The sequence below is a fragment of the Rhinolophus sinicus genome, chromosome 17 (assembly GCF_057876585.1).
Source record: "Rhinolophus sinicus isolate RSI-liver-muscle chromosome 17, RSI-T2T, whole genome shotgun sequence".
Taxonomy (NCBI): domain Eukaryota; kingdom Metazoa; phylum Chordata; class Mammalia; order Chiroptera; family Rhinolophidae; genus Rhinolophus; species Rhinolophus sinicus.
Genome location: NC_142517.1, coordinates 211,094,841 through 211,121,235, shown reverse-complemented (window position 1 = coordinate 211,121,235; position 26,395 = coordinate 211,094,841). Strand labels below are relative to the sequence as shown.

Sequence of the window (26,395 nt, the reverse complement as noted above, 5' to 3'; positions counted from 1 at the left end):
CTTCAACAAGGCTGTGGCCTTTGATACAACATGCTGGTCACTGATGTGCCAGGTGTGAAAGAAAATAGCACTGGTGTTTTGTTTTCCATAGAAGGTAATACAAAACGTACCCTCCCAGCATCCTGAGAAGTATAGGGATATAATGACCATCTATTTCTCCATCATCTGTATCAGTATCATATCCTTTATCCCACTTTAGGGATAAAAGGCCTAATTTGGGGATGTAGCCAGAGCTGTTAAATTAACTCTATATAAAGAGATTTGAATAATTACTCAAACTGCCAAGAGGTTTGCTGAACAGATGCAGTTGCTTCAGAATCCCTCCTTCAGTAAGCTTCACCCCTTGAAGACCTTCCCCTATTGTAAAGACACTCTGACTAAGGCAGTATTTTCGGTAAGAGATCAGTTATGTGAACAGCGTGCTGAGTCTCTCAATTCCACAAGCCCTAATTGGCCCATTTAAGTCCCTCCTCTGGGTGGGGCTTCCTTTCAGACAGTTCAAAGATGAGTCTTAGGTACTATTTACTAGTTTCATCATCAAGTAATATTTACTCAGCACACCTGCCCGCAGTGGCAAAATCAGGCCATGTCACCTGTACAGGGACACGGGAGCCAGTCAGCTCACGGGGTGGGGATGCCCGGGAAATCCTTGTTTACAATTCTTCCTGCTGTGAAAAAGTCCCAAACTGAGTGTAAAAGATGGAACTGCAGGTCACTAGTGGACAACCCAGTTCTCCTGCCAGAGGCCCAGATCGGAACACAAAAGAAGTCCACACCTCACCCTCCTTCCGCAGAACAGCCAGGCCAGGGCCCAGAGCCTCCCGTCTGGCGCAGGAGTCACCGCGGTCGGCTGACCGACCTTTGGAGCCCAAGCCTTTCATTTTCAGCCCTAAACCTGCCGCCTCCTGCACAGCCTACCACCTGAATGGCAGGTCTGTCTAAGTGGCGGTCCTCAAGCCCCACACCACGTAGCCTGGTGGTACTTTGTCTGTGAATACGCCTCCTATGTGCGCCCTCCCCCATCGTCATCCCCTTCCCCCGCCAGAAATCCTCCGCACAAGGCAGGCAGCCTCTTCCCTGTTACTCAACAACACTCTGCTCACTTCTGGAAGCTTCCATTCAACGTGATCTCCAGGTCTGGAACGCCCTCCTTCCCTTCCCACCGAACCCTATTCCTTCCGTAGAGAGCACGGATTCCCACCTAGATTCTACTCCTCCAAGACGCCTTCTTCAGTCCACCCGGACCCACTCCGGAGCGAGGGATGCAGAGAGGGGAGGCCCCAGCCCCTCCGGGAACCGACGAGAAAACTGAGCCCCGCTGAAGGGAGGGCCACGCCCAGGATCCCACGGCGGCGGAACCGCGTCTGGAATCCCAGTCCCGCGGTGCCGATCCTTCCAAGATGTCCTCCCCTCTCCCCTGCCCCGGGGAATAGCTCCCAACCGGCCGCGGCCGCCCCCATTGCGAGGCAGCTGCAGGCAAGCCGGCAAGGAAGGGGCCTGGCCCCTCCCGACCCTCGCCACTCCCGGGGCTCGCCCGACTTCCACGGCCGGCAGGAGTCGGGCTGCCGGCGTCCGAGTCCCGCTTCCTCCGGCCGCGCAGGGCTGGTGACCTTGGGCCAGCGCTCGGCCCTCGCTTCCTCCTGGACAACGCGGCCAGCGGCATCTCCGCGACGGCGAGCGCGGGCGAGGCCGTGCGCGCCCCTCACAAGTCGGTGCTCGGTGCGGGCGGCCCCTCGAGCCCAGCCAGCGCCCCGGCCCCGGCCCCGGCCCCGGCCCTTTCCATTCACGCCGCCCGGCCCCGCACCCCGCGGTCCGCGTCCTGCGCGCCCGCCCGGCGCCCGGCCGTGAGGGGCGGCGCGGCCTGAAGCAGCCCCGGCGCCGCCCGCCCTTCGGCCCACCCGGTGCACCCGCGCCGCGGGAGCCGAGCCGCCTGGAGGCCCGCGGCCACCCCTCGCCAGCCGCGGGGCCGCGCGCTCCTCACCTGGGCACCCCGAGACAGGCGAGGCGGGCCCGGCGCCCAACACCACGCCCGGCCGGCCGGCGGCGGAGAGACGCGGGCCCACACAGCCGCACCGGCTCCGGGCGGCGGGACCGGAAGTGGAGGGGCGGGGACTCGGCCGCGGCCGCGAAGGCAGCGGGCACTTTAAAAAAAAAAATCAAAACCCTGAAGAACTTTATTTGGAGCATGATGTGAGAACAGCAGTGCGCGCTGAGTGGGGCTGGGCCTCGCTCATTGGCAGAAGTCTCGGTCGGGGGCGGGGGCGAGTCTGGCGGCCCCGGCTGATTGGCGAGCGGCTGCCAGAGGCGGGGCCTCCCAGGCTGTTCCCGAGCCTGCGCACTCCAGCGCCTCCCTGCTCTACGCCGCGTTCCTGCCTCCATTCATTTGGTTGTGTGCTGGATCGGGGCCTGCGGCGCAGAGGAGCCCGGCGCAGCGCCGGAACTGGCCGCCTGGCTGGATGTCCCCGCTGTGTGCCCAGCACAGCGCCCAGGACGCAGAGGACGCGGCGACCCCACAACCTGCAGTGTCGGGGGTAAGGGGGGCGGGACAGTCAGAAGTGCAAACAGCCAACAACCCTCGGTGTGAAGCTGAGGCTGCAAAGGAGTGGGTGGGCCCTTTCCTGTTCTTGTCTTAATGGTTTATGTTACGTCTTTCATCTTACAGTTTTGTAAAGTACTTTAAAAATTTGTTTCAAATTGTTCTGTTTATGGCTTGTTGAGTACAAACTCTTCTCACGTCCATTTGTGCCCCTGTGTGATTGGTAATAGGCACGGTCGCGGGTGTCAGGCAGGGATCCTGGAGGAGCGGGCCATCTGGACCCGCAAGAAAGAGCCGAGGAGTTAGAATTTTATTTCCAGAAGCCCCATCGAAAGGTTTTAAACAGTAGAGGGACAATGTCAAGTTTTCTTTCTAAAAGAGGCTTCTGGTTCTGAGTGAGCTGATGGGAGGGGAGCCAGGCAGAGTGGAGACCAGAGTCAGGAAGACCAATGACTAACATATGTCAGGTGTTCCTTCTGTTAGGGAACAGTTTCCTTCTTCACCCAGCTAACTCCTGTTTCCCTAAGCGTGGACATGTGGCACAGTCAGCTCCCTGTGCCTCACTGCCTTTTCCTGCCGCTGCCCAGCTGTGATTCTACCCCTTTCAGATCAGGCACCCAGAGTTTGCAAAGCCCTGGATGAATATCACACAGAAGAGAAGCAGCCATAGTAAGTCAATGCCCCATATATACAGGAAGCGTTCCCTGGGCATGGTTGTTGGTGGCTGCAGGGGCAGCCTGGGATCTGGGCATTCAGGAGGCCTCACTCAGGGGCGTCGTGAGTGCTGTCAGCCCAGGGCTCCTCGTGGCACATTCACAAGGATTCAGGATGCTAAACTCACTCTTGTGGTGAGGCACTGCTGCCTGTGTTTTATATTTTCTGTATGACCGATAGTTTTGATTGCTCTAGGTATCTGACGTTGTCCACTTTGGTGAGTGCTGTGGGCAAAATGCCACAAAACACTGTTTTCCATTTTTAAAAAGCCAGGGTTGAAAATGTCTATCCATTAGCGTGTATGTGAACATTGGGTGAACAAGACGGGAATGTGAACAGAAGCGGCAAACAGCTCATGTTCTGAGCAGCTGGAACAGTCCAGGATGGAGGTTGTGCTCTGCATCTGGGACTGCAACCCTGGGACCACACTGGGTTCACCCAAAGCAGTCACTTGGCATGTCAAGGCAGTGCCACCTCCGGGTAGAACCTCTCCCCCTGCAGCCACAGCTCTCCCTGGAGACTGGGGTGAAGAACCATCGTTCTGGTGACTCCTTGCCAAACCCTCATGATTAAAGTCCCATGCCGGGACTCTGGGGACAGCAGTGCTATTTGTGAAGAGGCGCCACCATGCAGAGAGGACCTGAACCACTGCTTGCTCCACTGGCATTAGGTGACCCCACACAACCCCCTGGGAGGGGAGTAAAAGTCCTAAAGGCCTTTGGGTCTTTGACCCCGTAATTTCATTCACGGGTTGGCCTGAGGAAGTAATCTAAAAGTGGAAAAGGCCGTGGCACAAAAATACCCATCGTGTTACAGAACTTGGAAACAATCTTGTGCTCAGTATTCGGGGAATGGTGAACTAAATTACCACCGCTCATTTACTTACAGGAAGATTACCCAGCCAATAAGCTTGATCATTATGCAGATTATGTAAAACCACAAACATACTATTTAGGTTAAGTGAAACAAGCAACATTTAAATTGTATAAATTCAATGACTACAATTCTGAAAAAGACCAATATATGGGCAGAGACTAGAGGAAAATGAACAAAAATTAATAATTTTTGTGTCTGGTAGGATTATGAGTGAATTCCTCTTTTTAAAAAAACTTTCATTTATTTTCTTTATATTATCTTCATAACAATACAATACAAAGGTCTTTTTTAAACATGATTGATCCTTAACTTGGAACACAGGTCTGTGTCAAATAAGTGATTTTAATGCTGTTACTCGCTAGAGAAATAAATATAGAGAAGCTTAAGGCTTCCCTGGACAGATCATTTAAAAAACTGGTAATCCAAATCATGCTTAGAAAGCCTTTCTAAATTCCAAGAAGACAAAATTGTTTTGAAATAAATGGTGACTATTATATTTTAGGTCACATCCACATGGCAGTAGAGCTGCCCCCCCCCCCCCATTCAGATACATTTGCTGAAGTTCTGAACATACATTTTCTATAGGAAAACACAATCTGCCTCATGGCAGTCCCCGAACACATACATCAGGGAAAAGCAGACACGACGCGTATCTGAGGCCTGGAGAATGGCTGTCAGGAGCACTGGCACTAGTTATGATGGAGAGGTCATGTGTGGTCGGGCGAAGAAAGATTCAAAGATACCTACACTCACCATTATTACTCAATATTCTGGAAGTTCTGGCTAACACAGTAAGGCACACACCAGAAATAGAAGATGATTATTAGAAAGGACAAGGCAATGACTATTACATAATGAAACAATGTGACCCACTCCCTAGAATATCCAAGAGACAACTAAAAATGTAAAAGGGAATCAGAAAGATGAACAAAGTGACTTAACTAAAAAAAAATAAAATCAATAGGTATATTTTCTATACCAACAGCAACAGATTAGCAGTGATCAGGAAACCTATTTTACAATAGGGGGTGGGAAAGAATGATAAGTGAAATAGTTAAATAACCTTACTGGCAAATAGGCGTGATCCGGATTGTGAGAATTAATAAAGGAAACCAACTAAAATTGGAGTTGGAGAGGTCTGTAGAGGCAGCTGTCACACCTTACCACCTCATCCATTACCCCAAACATGAAAAGACCAGACCTTGGCATCTCCAACAGGAAGGTGTATTATCTACTTTACTACCCCTGGAGGAAGAAGGAAGATTTTCTTCTGGACCAGCAACAAGCCCAGCCAATGGAAAAATCACAGCTCAGCCAATGAGAACCCTGCATCACCCTGAACTCTTTCCTCCAATGAACTTTGATGCTTCTTTTGCTAATGACTTCCTTGCCCTAGGCTCCTTTATGTAGAAGTCTTCCATTTTGTATAATTCCTTGGACTATCTCTCTGTTTGCTAGATGAGATGCTGCCCGATTTGTAAGTCACTTAATAAAGCCTATTAGACCTTTAAATTTACTGAGTTGAATTTTTTTTTTTTTAGCAGGATAAAGAAAATTACAAACTTTATGTCTGTCAAAATGTACATGGCAGGGCGACCGGATGACTCAGTTAGTTAGAGCGCAAGCTCTTAACAACAAGGTTGCCAGTTTGATTCCCACATGGGCCAGTGTCATGCAAGGGACCCTGCTCGCTGCACCATTTGTCCTGCAGGGTCTCAGCTCCCGCTCCCCACATAAGAACGCAGGATATGGCTAGGCCAAAAAGGAACACCCACGGAGCCATAGATAGGGGAGTCATACCATATAGTCTCACTGGAGCAGGATCCACACTACCCGCAACCTGCTGTCTACTTCTCTGCCTGCCAACCAACCGACCAACCAACACAGCCACGGCAGTTATATCAGTGGCTAATTGGTTAACTGGTTACAACTGACGGCTGTCTACTACCCGAGCCAGCACCTTTCCTCATGAGGCCGAGAGCCTGGAAACTGCTCTCTGGGGCTCTGTCCCCACAGCCAGTGAGCCTCTCCCTCCACAACTAGATTGAAGACAATGAGCTGCCACTGAGCTGCGGAGGGGCGGCCGGATGGCTCAGTTGGTTAGAGGGCGAGCTCTCAACAACAAGGTTGCCAGTTCAATTCCCACATGGGATGGTGGGCTGCGCCCCCTGCAACCAAAGACTGAAAACGGCGACTGGACTCAGCACCCTCCACAACTAGATTGAAGGACAACGACTTGGAGCTGATGGGCCCTGGAGAAACACACTGTTCCCAATATTCCCCAATAAAATGTATAAGAAAAAAGAAAAGAAAAAAGAATGTGAAAGTGTTAAAAATGAGTGTAATTATTTTTAAAAAAGTACATAGCAGATGTGCTTGAAGCCCACATCACATGAAAGAACCTAGAGCTAGCAGGGGAAAGTGGGGCCTGAGACCCAGGACGTCCCCAGGCTAGCCTCTGGTGGATGGCTCAGAGGCCATGGGCTGTCAGGTGGGGAACAGGCAAACATATCACCCTATCACTGCTCTGTTTTTTTCAGGAGCAACAGCCTGGAAGCCACTTAAGTCTCCGCCCTGTCACCCACAGGGCCCCGGGGGAGGGGGAGAAATAAAGGATGGGGCTCAGGTAGTGAGTCTGGGCAGCTGCGCCCAAGAATGAGCAAACGTACACCTCTTGGCGTGAAAAAGTGCTCTTGACCTTAAAAATAAAAGTAAGTTATTTTACCAGCAAAAATGGTTTACTCAGGAACAGCAGAGAATTACAATTCAGGACAAGGAAGCTATAGCAAAAGCTGTAAGTCCAACAAACCAAAGAGAGGAACATTATTTTATGGAGAAAAAGGAGGAAGTTGGGAGGGGTTGTTTTGAACGAAAGTCCATCGTAGAAAAACCATAGTTCAGGAAGATGACAGTTTCTCCTTGGCTGAGTTGCTGGGGTAACTTGTAGGAGTTGCAACAACCATCTTTTTCTGTCAGGGCCTGTAATTGATGATTCTTTCCTGTTGACAACTCTGTTGGGGTCTGTAATTGACATTCTTACTGTAGCTGACACCGAGTGGTAGGTCCTGTGTGAGAGCTCCCCCTTCTGGCCACCTGGCTCCATTTTAGGGAGGTTTCCCTTTCCGAACTAACTTTCACAGTGCCCACCATACATCATAAAATAGAAAAATGAGTGGCAATGGTATGAATAGTATAATGTCCCTTGTGTAAAAACAGTCTGTTCAGATATTCATACATTTTCAAACTAGTAGGAAATACTTACAGGCATGTTTACAAATACCTGCATTTACCCATCCTTTTCATTTTAGCCGTTCTGACAGGTGGACAGAGCGGTCACATCGTGGTTTCTACTTGCCTTTCCCTGATGACTATGGTTGTCCTGAAAATGAGCCATGGCTCCAGGGGCCAAGTGCCTTAGAGAGCGTCAAGTTCTTTTCCATTTCTGAGTCCTCTGCAGGAAGCCTCCCTTTTTCCTCAAAAATGGGACAGCAATCAAATGGACGGAGGCCCAGGAGTGGGTGGGCCTGTGGACCAAAGGCTGAGCACAGGGCCAAGGTCACTGGAAGGAAATCTGCTGGGCGAGGCGCATGGTGAGGGTGGGTGCTGTCGGCTGGCAGCCATCTCTGCTTCCAGGTCAAAGGTGACCACGCAGGAGCTAGGTAAGGACAGGATCCCATCTGAGCCAAGTTAAAATGGAAATTTTCCTTGGGGCAACAGAGGGCCAGGTTCTGTGTGCTTTCTTACCAAGCCTGTTTACATTTGGCATCACGTGTGTCAAAGAAAAAGTTCAGGGTGGCAGAACGCACCTCAGGCTCTCTTAACCCGTGAAAACCGAAGGCGGTCCCCATTTGTTCTCCTCACTGACAAATGGCTGCTGTAGGAACAGGTTCCCGTGGCCACCTTTACAGGGGTAGGAGATGTGTGTCAGAGTGAACACAGGCACTGCAAAACCGGAGGGGCCGCACACGGGCCCACACGCGTGATTTGCACTCATAACTGGGTGTCAGTGGCCCATAGGTGAGAGTGAGGCTCCGTGTAGGGAGGAGCTTGCCGTCCCGCCTCAGCCTTCCCTTGACGAGGGTCTAAGCTTCTCCAAGCCACAGGTCTTCATCTTTGTGTCTGTAAGTTGGGGATTTTCATAGTACCTGCTTAGAGGACCGTTGGGAGCAGCAAATGGGGTGAAATATGTGAGATATGGTAAGTGCTCAATAAATACACGGCATTGTCATTATAAATTATGAGAAATCACCATGACACTAGATTCTGAAGTTCTGCACCTTCTGTGTTTATTATTAACTGGAAAACAGCCTTGGGCTGTGCCAAAGATGGCTGGGAATTAATTTAACACTTTGAGGTTTTTGCATAAATGTAATGGTGACATTGCAACTGAGATGTATTGTGGGGGGTGGGCTGCCCCCACCCTTGTGACAACTGTGATGATCATTGCTCTGGAAGGATCAGGGTTCTCATTTGAGACTCCAACTGACTTTGATGCTTTGTTTCCAGAGACCCACCCAGCAACGTGAGAAAATAAACAAACTCCAGAAGCTGTGAGTCTTGAACTGCCTTAGGTGAAAACAGTCAAAAGTTCCAGAGAAAATATTTCCAGCTTTCTGGATGTGTTTGAGGACTAGAAAAGTTGGGCAATGGCTGGGAGAGAGGGTGTAGTGTAAACTCAGCTGCAGAGACATATGGTCCGTTGGTGGAACTGGCATCAGACCAGATATTAACCCTCAGTGAGGTATCGCTCCGAAGAAGCCTGTCATCCACAGGTGTGATTTGGGGTTGCCTCAGACCAGTGTGCGAGTGTGCACTGCACAACTCAGGGCCACCACTGACATCACACATCACGGCAAAAGCTTTGGCCAGGGTGCAGCCTTTGGGCAGCCCTGGGAATCGGAGAGACTGCCAGGGCACAACCCTGAAGGCTTTCCTGATCCTGGCAGTGTGGCACCCCACAATTCTTCCCCAAGGGCCCTGCCAGAGGCAGGTCCAAAATCTGTAGCAGACAGAACCTAGGGTGGCCCCCATGTTCACATCTTGTAATACAGTCCCCTCCCCTTGCACATGGGTGGGACCTGTAACTTCGCCACAGACTGTGGCGAAGTGATGGCTGTCACTCCCGACCACCACTGATACACGGCGCCCTCATCACTTAGCGGAAATATGAATTCCACCAACGACCCCAGTGAGCTGGGAAGCTGTCCTCCGCTGGGCCTCCAGGTGAGACAGCAGCCTGGCCAACGCCTGGATTACAGCCTTGTGAGGCCCCGCGGTCTCAGAGGACCCAGTGAGGCCCGGCCTGGACTTCTGACCAGATAAGAAATGTGTGTTGTTTTAAACGGCTGACTTTGTTATACAGCAACAGATGACTAATGCAGAGGGAGCATTGGTCAGTTGGAAGGGGAAACGGGCCTGTCTTCCGGTGATGAACAGGCCATTTTGTGTTCAGTTACGTGTTTCTTTGGGGTGATGTGGGGGTGCTTATGGAATTATGGCAAAGTCCCAATGGGCCACCCTGGGACTCTGACTAGAAGCTGGCTGTGGAAAGGCTGTTTGCGTGGAACATTCTGGTACAACTGTTGTGGAAAGGGTTGTTGTTATCATTTTAACTTTTGGACCCAGTTTGGTTAGTTTACATATTAAAAACTGTTTCCCCGAAAATAAGCCCTAGCATGATTTTTCAGGATGACATCCCCTGAACATAAGCTCTAATGTGTCTTTTTTTCCACACACCCCCACCCTCCTACGGAGAGCCCAGGGTGGCTTCAGGTGATGGAGGCTGCCTAGCTGTCACAGCCTGAGCTCTAGGCGCCTCTCCAGGGACCACTGTCCTGGCGCTGTGTCACTGCCTGTGCTTAGAACAAAGAATCCCACAAGCACTGCCTGGCTCTCGGCAGCCCTGAGGCACCTGCCCAGCATACTGCCTAGCCCAGGGGAGAGGATCCTGTGTGATCAGCTACTTCATCAGCTCTGACAGCGTCTCTCTGAAACCTTGCATATTTAAACCACCCTCGTTAGAACCGCTTCCACAGTCATTTTTGCATCGTATATGAATTGCAGTCAGATGTTTTCATTTGACAATCTACGGGGGACACTGACACAGACTGGTGGCAGAGGGGCGGCCACTGTTCTTCTCTGTGTTTAAATAAATGCTTTTCCGCAGAGAGAGTGTGGAGAGCGCCCGTGTGGCCCACCTTAACCCTAGCATTAAGATCTTACGTTGGTGTGGCACTTGCTACAATCAAATATGGACGTATTTGATTTGCGCCAATATGGAGACACATCATCCCTAATCAACGTCTGCACTTCATTCACATGTCCTTCGTTTTCCCCTAATGTCCTTTTTAGATGCAGAACCCCATCCAGGACGCCACGTGCCATTTAGTTGTCACGTGCCATTTAGTTGTCACGTGCCATTTAGTTGTCACGTTTCCTTAGGCTCCTCTTGGCTGGGACAGCTGTTCAGACTTTGCTTGTTTTTGATGACCTGGCAGTTTTCAGGACTCGGTCATGCGTTTTATGTAGCCTGTCCCTCAGGTTCTCAAGTTGAATTTGTTTGATGTTTTTCTCGTGATTAGAAAGAGGTTGCAGTTTCTGGGGAGGAAGACCCCAGAGGGGAAGCGCCGCTCATTCTCACCACGTCCTCTGAAGGATACATGTTATCAGCCTGAGTATCTGGCTGAGCTGGGGTCCGCCAGGTTCCTCTATTGTAAAGTTATCTTTATTTTACTACTGGTTGTCTTTTTTTTCCAATTAAAAAAATTGAGATATAATTCATTTAACTAAAATTTGCCATTTTAAAGTATCCAGTCCCATTGTTTTTAGTCTATTCCCCATTTTGTGCAGCCATCGCAACTAATTCTAGAGCACTTCCATTACCACCCCAAAAAGAAACCACACCTGTTGGCAGCCGCTCCCCGTACTCCTTCCGCCAGTTTGGAGACAATCTGCCAAAATGTATGTTCAAAGTTCCCTGAACGGGGAGAATTAAGGCTTCTTATTTGTTTATTTTCTGTTGTTTACCTGTATTTTCTACAATGCAGTTACTTTTACAATAAAGTTCTTTCTAAATGGCACTTGGCATGACAATAAGAAATAGAGGGAAACACTGGCGGCTGAAGGTGTAGTTCTCCGAGGGATGAATTACTATGTCCTAACGTAGCGACTGCTTCTGAGTACCTCCCACGTGCCCGGCACTCTTGTAAGCACTAGAAAGTTCTGCGCTGTGCACGTGAATATGCCTTTAATGAAAAAGAAAGGGAGTGGAGTAAGTGAGAGACGTAAAGACACTGGGCAGGTGACAGACCCTGTAACACGAGCTGACGTCAGGGTGGCTCCCGGTGGCCTGACTCGCGTGCGCCCCTAGCGGATGGCAGAGCGCCCGGTGCAGGGTTTCTTCCCTCGTCCGCCAGCCTGGCAGCTCCCTTGCGACTGGCTCAGCTGCACCGAACTCTTCTTTCTAGACCCGCCTGCCCTCCAGCAGGCCAAGTTGGGACCCAGCTGGTGGCAGCCAGGTGTCCTCCAGGACCACGAGGGGGCAGAAGCAGCCCAGGCACTGGGAGCAGCCTGGGTGGGTGCCTACCCCACTCGTCTCCTCATCCATAAAATCATTTCCAGTTGTGAGTGACCTTGGACTGGGGGCAGGACTGGACATCTTGGAAGCAGTTATATTTTAAAAACCACAAGGAAGGGAACTATAAACTATGGAAGTCCTCCTTCCAAACCCATCAGCAGGAATTCACTGTGCTATTGGTACCAGTTTTGAAATTTTGTTTTATTTTTGCAAATTGGGGGGTTGGGAAGAAAGAAGGCGGTGGAAGGGCAGTTCCCGTTAGCAGCCTTGGGTTGGTTGGGATGAGGGGCTGCGGGTCTATTAGGTTTCGGGAGCTGAGCGTGACAGCAAGGGACAATGGGGGGCTGTGTGAGGGCCCGGGGGTCTGGGGTGACCGACGGCCTGTTACACCTGGGCGTTGCACAGGGTACTGAGTCTTACTCCTGGTACACATGCAAATTCCTACCTCAGGAGTGTCACCTCTTTTCCCACAGTTTAAGCACAGCTTGTCCTGGTTGGGGGGCCGGGCTCTCAGCTTCCTGGCCGCACAGGAGGCCAAGAGGTAGGAGTGAGGCTTACAAAAGCGGCGTGAGCCGTTCAAACACCACTCGCCTCTCAGTCAGCTCTGGGCAAGGTGCAGTGGACAAATCAAGAGACCCCCCCACTTCCTTCTCCCAGGCAGACTAGAGCTTTCTTTGAACCTGACCAGCTAAGAAGAACCAGAGTACCTTATGCAGTGCCCTGAACGGGGCTCCCCAGGTCAGGTTCCATCCCGTGTTTTCCCGAAGGGATCAGTCATGAGGCTGCTGCGTTGGGGTACCACCTGGCGGGAGAGGTGGCCCAGGAGGGCTTGGGCTGGAAGGGGCAGGAGTCCTGCAGAGGGACGCCCTCTTGGCTGCAAACACCCCATTGTGCCTCGCCACACACAGTGAGAGGTGACCGCCTCCCCTGCTGCAAACGCAGTTCCTGACTCGTCTCCACTTTCTTGGACCAAGCGAGGCAGCTCAGGTGAGTGAGAGAACTGGGGATCTGGAGGTAGGAGGGGTGCCAGCACCCACCTCAGGGACACCTGAGCATGTGTTGTTGCTTCTCTGTGTCTCAGTCTTATCTGCAAGATGGACATAACCTCCCAGCTGACGAAGGCTAGGAGAACAGGGGTGAGGCCTCAGTAGGGCTCCCCTCAGTAGGGCTCCGTAACTTTTGCTCCTTCCTTGGTTCCTCCTAGGCTGGCCCGCTGCAGGTGGCTGGTCCACCCGACCGGGTGTGCCCTCAGAAGCAGACCCAGGCCACCCTCCCTCACCGCCCTTTCCCTGCGCATGGCGGGCCGATTCTGCAGGCATCTCTGTAAGATTCCCTAACGTTCTTCCTTTGCCCCTGCCCTCCGGATGGTTGACTCAAGTAACTCAAGAAAAATATGTTTCTCATCCTCTTTCCTCAGCCCTTCATTTCTTTGTTCCATTTCTGGACCAAAAAAAAAAAGAAGGAAAAGAAAATCGCTGTGAGAGGAACACCAGCATCAAGGGAGAGGCGAGCCGTCCGTTTTCGAAACAGAAGCCAGATGAGAAGCCCGTGCGGCCCACACCAGCGCCCACGCGCGCTCCCACTCCCGGGCCCTCCGAGGAACTGATGTGTGGAGCTCTTCCCCCACTTCCCTAGCCCGGCTTCTGCCAACAGGAACGTGCAATGCATCTCAAAGCAGGTTTTCATTCAATCTGTGATCTTTCTCTGGCAATTGCTACTGCACTGTTCCTGTTCACTTTCATGGTGAATTACAACTCTTTAGTTCCATTATAACCTAAATTGGCTGCTGGAAAAGCCAAGTGCCACCTGAGTGGCAGTTGGAGGGTTGGGGGAGGTGGGCTCTTGTTGGGACTGAGACGCGCCCAGCCCCCACCCCATTCATCTCCTGAAGCCCTAATCCCTAGCTCCTCAGAGTGTGACTGCATTTGGAGACAGCGTCTTTAAAGAGGTGATTCTCATTAAGGCTAAGGAGAGAGGCCTCAGAAGGAACCAGTCCTACCACAACTTGATCTTGTATTGTCAGCCTCCAGAACTGTGAGAAAATGTATTTCTTTGTTTAAGCCGCCCAGTCTGTGGTCCTTTGTTACGGCAGCCGGAGCCCACTGATACAGCTGTGAGCCCCAGGGAGTGGGAGAGAATCCCCAAATGGCGGCACATGACCATGTCCTATTATTATTATCATCATGGTTCTTGTCTCTTCGTCTTGCCTCCCACCCTCTGTGCAACGCAGCTGGGGACCACACTGAGAGCCAGAAATAGACACCCAGGCGCATGCATTCCCTGCTTTCACGCACACTAGCCATCAGCATCCTGATCCTTCATGAAAATGCATCATTGTGGCCACATTGAAGAGTGTTTGTGTGTCAGGCACGGTGCCAAGGGCTTTCTTCTCGAGTCCCTGAATTATCTACAGTCAGGTGAGGAAACAGGCCCAGAGGGGCTGGGTAACTTGCCTCACCACGTTTAATGGGCAGAGCTAGGATTCACTTTGATCCCTGGCAGTTTGGTGCCATAGCTTCTATGGTACAACTTGGTTTTCTTTTTTAAACATGGAACTGTTTCTTGTAAGGAGAGGGCGAGAGTCTGAGTGACCTCCTCCTGTGACCTTGGGCAGCCTGGGCAGACACTGGGATGCAGCTGCCATCGTGATGGGCTGTCCTGAGGATGCAAAGCAGTTGCCACATACCATTGGCACGGTGGCAGGGGAGAGCACCGTGATGGCTGTCCCCAGCCCTGGGACTGTGGTTGGGGTGCGGTTAGCGAGGAGGAATGATTTTGAGGGACGGACTGCAAACTGTTTTTCAAGGTGCCCTCCGCGTGGTGTTCTGTGTCTCGTGGCACATGTATGGGACCCGAGTAAAGATGGGCAACCTCATGGCCCATGTCAGCACGGTCTGATGAAGAAGACACCAACGTCAGATCCAGGTTCACCTCCAAAAATAGCCTTGAGAAGTACTGTAGGTCTTTCCTGAATTTGTCCGATGAAGAACCAAAGGGCAGTGACGTTCATAAAAGGGAGACGTGCCTGAAGACGTCCTTCCTCTCGCGGTCTCAAAGCCCCCAGCTGCCTGCACATTTTTCTCCCTCATCCCACCTCCACCCCCACCCCCACACGTGGATCCCCTAGCAGGTCGCCTGCTCATTGGTGCACAGACACCACACCGCCCCTGGGACGGGGCAGGCGACACTAGGCCATCTCTTCCAAGCACATCAAATTATCAGAGGAACAAGCTGCTGACAGTTGCACAGCTGGAAAGGGGTCCAGTCAGATCCCAGCAAGCTTGTGTCTGACGCTGGGACTCCTCACCATGGCATTGAACGGCCTTCCATTAGCGTGAAGTGACATCCCAGCCATTGGGATATGGCAGCTAGATCCAAACTGTAGTGTGTTGTTACTGTTTCTATGAGTCACGTTATATGCTCTTCCCCCAGTTTGGCATGGCCTGGGGAATGTGTTCACACACACACACACACACACACTCACATACACTCATGCACACTCACTCACACATACCCCAAAACTGAGATCACCTCACTTTCCTATTTTGTAATCTGCCTTTTCCAAGTAACTCTATACTGTGAGAAAAATTTCCCATTTACTTATTAGGAAATGTTTTCCCGTCACATGGATTTAATCTACGAAGTGTCCTCCAATGTGGGCATGAGGACATTCCCTCTTGTTCGCTTGTGTAAATAGTCAAGCTGAGCAGCATTCCTACAGGGAAACGGCTGGGCATAAACATTTGCAGGCTTTGGGGATACTTTTCTAATTCGTCCTCCATGAAGGCCATGCTGATTTTCAGCTTTGATGAACAAGAGGACATTTCACCTCCAGGGAACTCGGGTTTTTCTCCGGAAGGAACGCCACGTTCCCAGTCTCAGCCCGTCTACACGCCGCTGGACTCCTGCCCCTCGGTTCCCGGAGCTGAACCCTCCCCAGTGTGTCCCCACCAGCGATGTCCTTTCCATGAAGAGGAGCTCAGTTCAGAGCTGCTTCCAGGCTCGAAGGAAGCCCCATCTCCAGAGCGGTTTTATCCCAGGTTCTCATTAACAGGAGTAGCTCTGCGAACAATCATACTTGGCCAATTCCACTTCCTAAGTCCTCCATTGTCTTCATTTTGGGTTCTTTGACTTGCAACGCATTTTTTCTACGGATTTCCATGACAAAGCTCTGGGGAAGGGGCCATTTTTTCTAGGTTGGGGCACAGAGAAAGCTGCTTAATGGCATTTTTCAAAGTAGAACTGTCGGCAGTGTCCCCAGCCAGCCTAGCGGAATGCCAGGCTCTTCCTGTGGGGCTCTGTCCCTGGCTGTCTGTCCCTGGACTGTCAGAGAAGGCCACAGAAGGTCAGCTGCTTCCCCCAGCCCCCAGGTGCCTCCTCCTCAGCGGGCAGTCTTGAGGAGTTGCAAGTCCTGCTATAGAGAGCTGTGGGAACAGGGAGGTGACCATGTTTTATGGGTCTGCGATCCACCACTGCCCCTCTTTTACCTCGCAGGAGCCCCTGGGACAGATTCACAGGGCGGCAGAGGGAGAGTGGGTGCCCGGCCTCCCCGGCTCACCCTGGGCCTGAGCAGTGCCCCCTCAGTGACGGCCGCCTGCAGCCCCCGCCATCTCCCCCACCCCACCCCACCACGGATCCCTGGAGACCCCGTGGGCCCAAGGAGCTCCACTGCTGCTTGCTGACCTTGGCCTCCACTCTCTGAAGCAGCCCAGGGGATCTGGCGTCATTCCCTGTGACCTTGGCAGCTGCTCAGTCTGTGATGGCGCCTGGTCAGAGGTCTGTGGCCCTCTTGCTCCCTGCCCGCACCCTGCAGAGGACAGGCCACTCTGGATAGCAATTCCGGGAACAGTTCTCAAAGCATCTTAGAAACTCATTTTCCTTTAAAGTCAACTGCCTACTCTACTCCCTTGGGGAGGTAACATGGGAAAGGCCCCCTGAGGCCAGGGCTCAGAGCCACTGACTCCTGGGGTGAGAACCAGTCCTGGGGTCTGGGACAGCATCCAGAGGCCTCCACTTACAACATGCATGTACGTGAGCACCCACGCAGACACACTCAGTCCCCACACGCGGACCCTGTCCCTGGCTTTGAAAGGAGAACCTAAAGCCACTATTAGAGGCGTCTGTCTGTGGGAATGATGCCCCCACCCCCCGCACTGGGGACAAGGCGTTTATCTCAGGAGCTCCTGGACGCCTGGCCTCGTTCTGTCATTTGATTGGCTGGGCTTTGGAAACAGCTTCTGGGGCAGCTTATCAGCAGTTCCCAACGCGTCCCTCTCACGTGCAAAGGGGAGAACCAGGGTATTACCAGCTCGAGTTTGCTGAGTGTACTGGATTGAATAGTGTCCCCCAAATCCATGTTCAATGGGACCCTCAGAATGAGACCTTATTTGGAAATAGGGTCTTTGCAGAGGTAAGTAGTTAATTAAAATGAGGTCACACTGTAGTAGGGTGAGCCCCTAATTCAAAATGACTGGGGTTGTTATGAGAAGAGGAGATGTAACAGCACACAGGGAAACCAGCCGAGACTGGTGCAATGCAGCTCCAAGCCCGGGGGCACCACCGAACCCCACACAGGCCCGAGGCCAGGCCGGCAGGAAGGGTCCTCCCCAGAGCCTCAGAGCGCCTGGTCCCACCAGAGCCTGGATCTCAGGACTCTGGAAACTGTGAGAGTAAATTCTGGTGATTAGAGACACCTAGTTTGTGATGATTTGTTAATGGCAGCCCTAGGAAACTAATACTTAGTTATCTTAGAAAGTCATTTGTTTTTATTTATATGTTTATTTATAGCAAAGTCTCAATCCCCCTAACACCACACTTCTGCTTTGGTTTATTAGTCCTCACTAAGCACCTTATTTACTGGCCTTCGGTTCCTTTCTCTTAGCCCTGTGACCTGCCAGTACCTGTCCCCAGACTGGACAGAAAGCACCCTGGGTAGGGCACAGGGTTGACCTCCACCCTGTGCAAGTCTGGCCTCGTCTACTGATCACTGTTACCTGAGGAAGAAGAGGGAAACCTGAACTATTTTACTTGAAAGAAACTTCCAGATCAGGTGCACATATACTCAGATGTACCTACCCACACACATTCCAACGTCAAGTCTAAGTAGTTAAAAATTATCCACAATGTCAAGATGTGCAAACAATCTAAAAGTTCATCGACAGACGAATGGATAATACAATGTGGTCCATCCATACTGTGGAATATTACTCAGCCTTAAAAAGAAAGAAATTCCACAATACGTGACAACATGTGTGAACCTGAGGACATGATGCTGAGTGAAATCAGTCAGTCACAGAAGGACAAACACCGGGGGGGGGCCCACTCATTTGAGATACCTGTCACAGTCAAATTCACACTGCATGGGACAGTGGTTGCCAGACGCTGGGGGAGGGGGAGATGGGGCGTTGCTGAGCAACAGGCATGTTTTCAGTGAAGCGAGATGAATCATCTCTAGAGACCTGCTGTACAACGTTGTATCTAGTCAACAAGGCTGCACTGGACTCTTAAAAATGTGTTAAGAGGGTAGACTTCACGTTCAGTGTTCTTATGACAATACGATTTTTTTAAAAAGAAACTCCACCTAGCAAAAAAGAATTTTGTCTCCAAAATCAAAACCCAACTTTTGTGCACTTTAATACCCATTTCATAACCTCCCCAAATACTTAAAAGCTATCAATCACTGTTCTCTTCCATCAGCTTGGATCATTTTTAATTAATGACACTATAATGTTTGTCCTGTGTGCACAGTGTTTTCATAATAACAACTACTGTTGAGCACACAGCCCGTGCTGCGCTCTGTGCTTTGGCGGGACGGTTCCTAAGGATGGTTCCATGAGGACACCCCTCGCTCACCTTCCACCACAGGCAGCGGAGTGGCCCAGGACCCCGGCGGCTGGCTCTGAAATCCATCATTGCTTTATCTCAAGGCCACACTTCACAGGGCCTGCTCCCCCCTTCCCGCAGACTCCTGTCAACAGGCTTTGGCGCAGGGCTTTGCCGAACCTTCTCAGAGTGCATGGCAGCCTAGGACCTTCCCCACCAGGCTTCCCTCCTCCACGCCTCAGCTCACTGGTGGGTCCCCTAACAGCCGCCCTGCACCTGGCAGCCGTCTGGGCATCTTGGCAAACCTGACTAAAACCTCTTCCTTAATGAACACAGTGCCCTTTCAGGTAGACACAATGACCCTAAATTATGGACGGAGTTAGGGGCACAGAGCAGGGGCGTGTGGGGGAGAACAGGAAGAGGTCGCTTTCAGCTCCTGAGGTGGAGCGTGGCCTTTTCCGTCAGGTTTTCTCAAGGTCATTTCTTCTTAGGAAACACACTTTTTAAAGGGTTTTGAAATAGGCACACAGTTATATTTTTTCAGAATACCTGACATTCTGAAATTTGCCGAAATTTCTCAGATGAGTCCTTTTGGATGATAATGTGCTCTGAAAACACATCCTTCCACATAAAACCGCTCCCTGACTTTTAGTGACCAATTCAGCTTAGTCTGTTTCATTTTAATGCGCCAGCGGTCATCAGGGACACACGCTGAGGTGGACGAGGTAACTCCCCTCCATCAAAACTGGAGCATCTTGTCTTGTTGCCGAGCGGCCAGCGGTGCAGCGGAATCAGTGTCCACCCAGAGAAGACGTGAGGCGGCAGGCGCGTCCCTGTCCACTGCCCCACCCACCGACACTGAAAAGCCTTTAACTAACAAAACCACGGCTGACTATTCAGCAAACCTGGAGGGATGACCCTTCTGCCCCTGACTGTTTGTGCAGGTGTGTAACCCCTCCCCTCCCGCACCCCACGCACAACCTCAGGCCAGCAAAGCACATGGGAGGACAAGGGGCCTTGTCCTTGAAGGTGCCACAGCCCGAAAACCGATTCCAGGATTCCTCGCTTAGTCCTGGGTGAGGTTCTGGGGCCCTGCAGACCCACGTGGGGCCCTGACCACCTGTGGGAGTCAGGGGCCCAGGGCGCTGCCACCAGCGCTCTGATCCTGAGCCAGCGGGACGGGCTCACGCGGGATACGATGGCGAAGCACCACAGCATAGGACCCGCGGGTCCCGGAAGCCGCCTTCCGCAGACACACGCGCAGCTACTTACAGGAGGAATGACCCGCGCGGCAGGCTGCGGCGGGCCTCACCTCTGGGCACCGCTGTCCTCAGGTGCTGTCCTCAGGTGCCAACGTGTATCAGACGTCCTCTGGCCCCCAACAGCCACATCCCGCTCCTGAAACCTCTCGCGTCCCGAGACTCGGGGCCCCAGGGCCTCAGCCAGAAGCTTCCTCCGCCTGGTTCCTTTCCTGCCTGAATCGTGACCCACCTGGTCATCAGCGTCCTCGGGGAGAAGGGATGACTGCAGACAAACAACTGCCCCACTTCCTTCCAGCTCTAGTGGCCTGAGTTGCGGCCAGGTAAGGACAGAGGAAGCTGGGACCTGGCTCGCAGCCAGACCAGCCCCTCCCCAGCCCTGTGGTGTGGACGCTGGAATCCCTCTCCGCCCCCAGTTTCCGGAACCTGAGGCAATCAACCTCCACTTAGCACACCTGAGCGCCTTTCCTGACTGGCGTGGTGGGGGGGGGTGACCCCTGGCGGCTGTGGTGTGCTGATGCACAAGAGTCCAGAAGGTAATGGCACTGGCCGGCCTTCTGGGTGAGAAAGGCAGGTCCTGGTCTGCAAGGTGCTGGAGGGTGGGGCTGGCTGGGGGCTGCAGGGACTTTAGAGGACATCTGGAGGGACAGTGTAGGAGCGCTCTTTGGGGATATAGAACTTTCTGGAAGCCCTGCTCTAAGTGGGGGCTTGGGAAGGTGGTGAATGGGGAAGCAGCAGCAGCTGGGAGGGGAGAATGCACTGACATGCAGAGGAAGCAGTTGATGCAGAGGAAACCCTGGGGGACAGTGTGGAGGTGGGGCTGGACCTCAGGGCCCTGAGGCATCCTGGTGGTGGGGGGTGGGGGCTCAGGAAAACTGAGCAAACCTGGCCTCGTCATGTCTGTGAATCGCAGCCCTCTGAGCCAGTGGTTCTAGACACTGTGGAAGGGTGGGGGTGTCAGAATCTGTGGAAGTACCCTCAGTGCCCACGCAGGCCCCAGCACCTCACAGGGCCTCACAGCCTTCGTCCCCCAGCAAAGATCCCTGCAGGGACACCGCCTGGCAGAGAAAGGTGGACTCTGAAGGGGCCAGTGTTTCTCCTCCACATCTACTCCCAGTGAGCCATCCCCAGAAACAATGACGCTTCCCAAATTCAAGGACATTCTTTTAATCACAAACCACTCACCCACAGTCTGGCCAGAGGTGGGAACAGAGCTGAGCGTGGTTTATAAGCACATCAGGACATGGAACGTGGAATACTCCCCAGAAATAATGACACTTCCGTCCCGCTCCCTCCTGGCACCCGGCCCCCTTCCTAGGGTGGCCAACATCTCCAGCTGGGGGCTCCCAAGTGAATGCCCACACCACCACCACTCCGAAATCCTGTTAGCTGTTCTCAGGAAGAAGAGGGGACTGGGGCCTCTCTGCTGTCGGGGTCCAGGAAGCCATCGCCAGGCCAGGCCCACAGCTCCCCGGCGTCCCAGCCTGGCCTGCCGCTGCAGGGTGGTGGGCAGCTCCCAGGCTGCGGCCTACACGATGCCCTCTGTGCGTTTGCTTCTCCAGACCACCAGCGCCGTCACGAGCAGCGTCACCAGGACGGGCACCACAATGAAGGGGCAGAGGATGCTGCTGGGCGGGTCCCGCACGGCCCTGCCGGACACTGGGCAGCTTCTGAAGTAGCGCTGGTGGACAGTGACGAAGAAGCTGTCCACTGCCGCGTTTGGCCAGAAGCAGCCCAGCTTCTCCATCACCTGCCTGGTGCAGTCTGTGAGCTCTCCGTAGCTCCTGCAGACGGAAAAGCAGCTTGTCAGTCTCTGGTGGGCAGGGGACGAGGGCAGGACCTGAGCTCTCCACCCACTCCCACTGCCTCGAGCGCCTCCGGAAGCCCAGATCCAATGGCAGTAGCCCTGGGTCTAGGACGGCTCCTGTAGGGGTTCCTCAGATGTCCTGCACACTCCCACACCACAGAAGGCAAGCTGGGGCTAAGCGACGTCCCTCCCTGCTCCTGAGAGCCACCGGGGGGGAGGGGCAAGTCCACAGTCCATTCTGAGGAATGAATTAGTAAACCTGAAGATAGGTCAGTAGAAATGACCCAAACTGGAACACAAAGAGAAAAAGCGCAGAGCACCCAAGAGCTGTGCTAAATCAACAGCACTCTGAGTAATGCCAACTCCAACTGGTAAATTGAGTCCCAGACGGAGGAGAGGGAATAAGGGAAAAGAGATGTTTGAAAAGACAGTGGCTGAGAATTTTCCAAAACTAATGAGACATCAATTCACAAACCCAAGGTCAGAGAACCCCAACAGGACAAGAACCAAACCAACAGCAACAACAAACAGCCATGTAGATGTGTCAAACTCTGAAAACCAAAGATAAAGAAAAAATAATAATCCAAGAAAAAAACCTTGGCTCCAGAGAAAAGCCACCTACAGGGAACACTGATACGAGTTACAGCCGACTTCTCACCAGAGACTGCACACTCCCGAAGACGATGGGTGGCATCTTTAAAGTACGGGTGGTGGTGATAAGGGGACAAACCCGGCTACCTGAGATCCTATACCCAGCAAAAATATCTTTCAAATTAAGTTTGAAGTAAAGACCGTTTACAGAGAAAAAGAAGCTGGGAGAATTCATTATGCTACAAGAAATACTAGTTCTTCAGTCAAAAGAATATAACAGAAAGAATTTGGGACCCACACAGTAAAAGTGAAGATATTTGAAAGATACTTTTCCTTATTTTTAATCTCGAAAGTGAGTCAATGGAGCAGAAGCCATAAATCAATATGGAGCAGACACTCAGGGAGGCGTTCGAAGGCTGGATGGAAAAGGCTGGGGCTCCCCAGCACCCGCCACCCCTGCCCCTAGCCTATGGCCTCTACATCACCAGGTCACTGTTTTGTCTGCCCCGGCTGCTCTCTGGGTGCAGAGGCTGCCCCAGTCCATGCGCGTGGGCCACACGGGTGAGGCGGAGAGGGAGACACAGGCAGGGGCAGGCGAGGGCTGCAGGACCTGTGCCTGCGGGTATGCACCGTTTCCCCAAGTGAACACAGATTCATGTTTCATGTAGAAAACAAAAGTGGGAAAAGCCACAGGAAGTCCTAATAGGCTGGGTCTCATTGTGGGAAAAATGAATTAGTACGTGTCAAGTACCTGACACACGGTGCTGTGTCAGCTATTGTTAAAATCCACGGCCCAGCCTTTGGAGTTGGTTGTTGATCGAATTCACGGCTACGTGTTACAAACTGGTTTGAATGACTGTCTTCTCCCCACTTCAGACCCACCAAACCTGCGGGTAGTTTTTGGTGTTCTGCAGACTCCGTGACAGACAGTTGATCCTAAACATTGTCCCCACATCCTCCCTCCGTGCTGGGGAGTGGAGCTGGGATGTCCCTAGAAGGAGGTGTTGCCATCTCCGGGCTGGCCAGCCAGGATGGGAAGGAGCCCCTGACCCAGGGAACTGTGACAGCACAGACCCCGTCCTGAGGCCACACTGAGGCCGAGCGTGTCCCGTGGCGGCTATTTAAGGACCAGGCACTCTCTCCTTGAAACGCTATCCTTCCAGTCTGCAAAGCCACCCCCGCCTAAAAATAGCTCTAATGTGCAGTCAGCAGCGACGGCATCCTGTTTATTTATACAGAAGTGACAGCTGAAACTTTGAATAAATATTGTGAGCGCTGTCAGCAAGGATGTGATAAAAGAAGTCCCCTTACAACACAGACATTCTTCTGTTCAAAAGGACACAGTACCCACTGAAGGGCCCAAAATAATCGTGGAAAAACATTCTTGGTTAACCCTCTATTTTCAGGCCTCATGTAACCGAACAGTCATCCTTTTTTGGCCAGAACTTTCTGTTCTAGGTCTCTAAGCGAACGTGGCTGAGGAACGTTCCTCACCACGCTGGTGGGCATTACCAGTGGACCAGGTCCCAAGTCATGTCTCAGGTTGTCCACTTGTTGACAGAAGGCTGATGCCCACCAGCTCTGGACACACTCGTGGTTGCTGTTGTCCCCCAACCAGCTCCGAATGGCCCTGGTGTGGAGAGTCTGGGCCTGGGCCCTGGCCCGGTATGGACCTGGGTTCGAATCCCGGCTCCACCTCTTATTCCGAGCGATGCTAGAGCCTCATCTCACCTGTTCGAGCCTTGGTCTCCTTATATTCAGATGAAGACACGGACACCCATCTGCCAGGGTTACTGGGCAGATCAAGTTAATGGGGTTAAGGGTCCGACAGATAGCAGGTGCTCAAAGTGGACACGTTCTCATTTTTCTCACACTGGTATGTGGCTCAAAATGATACAGTTCTTGTTCTAGAAACTCAAGCCAAAGTTGACTAGGCAATGTGTGTCTAAGCCCTCAGAAGTTTGAGGGGCAAGCACTTTGGGTTTGGGTTCACTTTACCCGTACCAGTATTAGTCTCCATCTACCTGGGACAATTCACAACCTGGTGGCTTCCAGCAGCTTTAAATACCTGTGGGGTGGGGGCATTCCCTGGTGTCCTGGCCATCAGAGCAGGTGACGGTGGAAGGGACCCACCGTGCGGCTGGCCTGAGGAGCCTGTCAAATGCCAGACTGACACTGGGGTGGGGCGTTCAGAGACAGAGCTGTGTGGGCATGCAAGACAGGGACAGAGGTGCCCATGATGCTTTTGGCCAATAGTTCTTCTGGAAATACAAATGACTAATACACATCTGAAAAAAAGTTTAAGCTCACTACTAAGGATAAAAGAGGCAAACGTCCAGATAGAATCCTTTTTAAAAGTAAGAATACTCACAGCTGGTGAAGGTGTAGTGAAGTGAGACAGGCACTCGATAAAGTGGGAGCATTTTTCTAAAAAGTAACTTGGCAACATGTATCCATAACCTTAAAATCATGGGCACCCTTTGAACCAATAATTCTATTTCTGGGAATTACCCTAAGTTAATAACATGAAATGTAGCTAAGAGTAATGTAAGAAGACACTGCAAATTTACAATTATGAAAAACAGTAAATAATAGGACAGTGATGAAAGAAATTGCTCATAAGAGCCTCTGCTTGTAACGATTAAGATGATATGTAGGAAGAAATTTTTAAGATGTGGGGAAATATTTATGTTATAATGTTGAACAAAAGAGAAGTAGATGAGACCAAACTGTGTAAACGACGTGGTGTCAGCATAAAATGGTCCAGGAGAAGGAGGGGAACACGCCAGAAGGGTCAGGGGGGTTATTGCCCCGCAAGGCTGTGATATGAGAGACCCTTGTTCTGTTTTCTCTATTTTGGGGGGGATTTCCCAAGCTTTCTACAGTGAACATACAGTATCTTTATAATTATACATAAAAAGCTTATTCGGGAGAAGACCTGCAGCAAATACCTTCATACCTGTGACAGCAGGAGGCCTTCCCCCAGGGGACCTGACCGGCTGTTCTGAGCCATCCCGCAGGTGGGGCACTGGCAGACCTCCCCTTGCGGGCAGACACCTGCCCATGGCCCCTGCCCTGCGTGGCCCACCCCTGATCCCGGAGCCTGCAGGCCCTGCGCCTCCCCGAGAGTGCAGCCAGCACCCGCATCTCTCCCTTCACTCATCTTGTCTCTGCCTGGGGCTGGGAGAGGTAAATCCTGCCACGGGGACACCCCTTCCTGCACCATGCTTCCAATCATAGCAGGTTCTATCCCAGGGTGAGAGTCTGGGACACACTCCCAGGACCTGGGGGCAATTGGCTGGCAGCCCTGCTCCAGGCCAGCAATGCTGGGGGCTGGGTCCCTCCAAATGACATAGAACATGAGTGGGGTGGCATACCTGGGGCCCTGCAGCCGCACACCTGGAAGGTGGGCAGGGCCAGGACATGCAGCCCACCCCATTCCTGCTTTGCCGCTGTCCCCAGGGCCTGGGCAGGCGTGTGGCTTCCATCTACCACCCTCGTTCCCTGGGGGGCTGGAGACAAGGAGACCCGCCTCTCGGGTCCCCCCGGTGGCCCGTGTAGGATGGACACCCCCGTGGTCCGACTTGGATGCTAGACCCCCAGTCCTCTAGGGACAGGGAGGGGTGGGGGTGGCGCAGGAGGGGTTCTGAGGGCAGGACCCCTCTCTGTTCCGTCTGCTGCCAGCTCCAGCAGATCCCCTGGCTCCCACGGATGGCTGCGGCCTCCTATATGGTACCCCCTCCTCAGGGACTTCCTGTCATTGGTCCCTCCATCCACAGGGACCCCTTCTTCCCTCCGCCCCACCTCGCCCAGCGCCCTGGGCCCCCAGGACCTCTGTCTGCACTCCTGAGCCTTCTCCCGCCATCAGCAGCCTGCTATCTGCCCCCGCGGCTCCCCTGCCCTTCCTTCCTCTTGAGGAGTATCCACACTCTACACTGCTCCTTCCCTCCTCGCCAGACATTGCGACACCTGACACCCGTGACACTCGCACTCCCACCTGAAGCTTGGTCCTGTCCATATCTGGCCCCCACCCCATCCCCAACTCCCATCTTCTGGGAAGCCTTGCCCAACCCGAGTTATCATGGATTCCTCTGTCCCTTCCGGGGGCCCCACTCCTCCTGTGGCCCTGTCATGGGGCCCGGGAGTAGGCAGAAGTGACTCATCTTGGTGGGTTATTACAACCCACATTTCTAACACCACTTTCACTTTTGTGT

General features: G+C 52.5%; 2 protein-coding genes and 1 long non-coding RNA gene across 7 annotated transcripts in view; 1 reads left to right on the top strand and 2 right to left on the bottom strand.

Moving 5' to 3' along the window:
• Positions 1–2,164, bottom strand: part of UBE2F (ubiquitin conjugating enzyme E2 F (putative)) — a 48,719-nt gene extending 46,555 nt beyond the window's left edge. Inside the window, exon 1 of one of the 3 annotated variants that reach the window (XM_074315910.2) lies at positions 1,982–2,164. The gene's annotated coding sequence lies outside the window, so the exon portion shown is untranslated. The remainder of the gene's footprint in view (positions 1–1,981) is intronic. The other 2 variants (XM_074315914.2, XM_074315911.2) reach the window with 2 other exon arrangements.
• LOC141567697 (uncharacterized) lies at positions 2,105–13,762 on the top strand. Of its 2 annotated transcripts, XR_012490519.2 has the most exons (4): positions 2,105–2,531; positions 10,708–12,689; positions 12,907–13,025; positions 13,120–13,762. It is a non-coding gene; the product is annotated as an uncharacterized LOC141567697 (long non-coding RNA). The 2 variants fall into 2 exon arrangements; XR_012490517.2 differs by having other exon boundaries at positions 10,708–13,025.
• Positions 13,763–20,934: 7,172 nt separating this feature from the next.
• RAMP1 (receptor activity modifying protein 1) overlaps positions 20,935–26,395 on the bottom strand; it is a 38,221-nt gene continuing 32,760 nt past the window's right edge. Inside the window, exon 3 of one of the 2 annotated variants that reach the window (XM_019740936.3) lies at positions 20,935–21,567. In XM_019740936.3, the coding sequence (XP_019596495.1) occupies positions 21,312–21,567 (256 nt within the window). In that variant the 3' untranslated portion in view covers positions 20,935–21,311. The remainder of the gene's footprint in view (positions 21,568–26,395) is intronic. The other variant, XM_088794320.1, reaches the window with a different exon arrangement.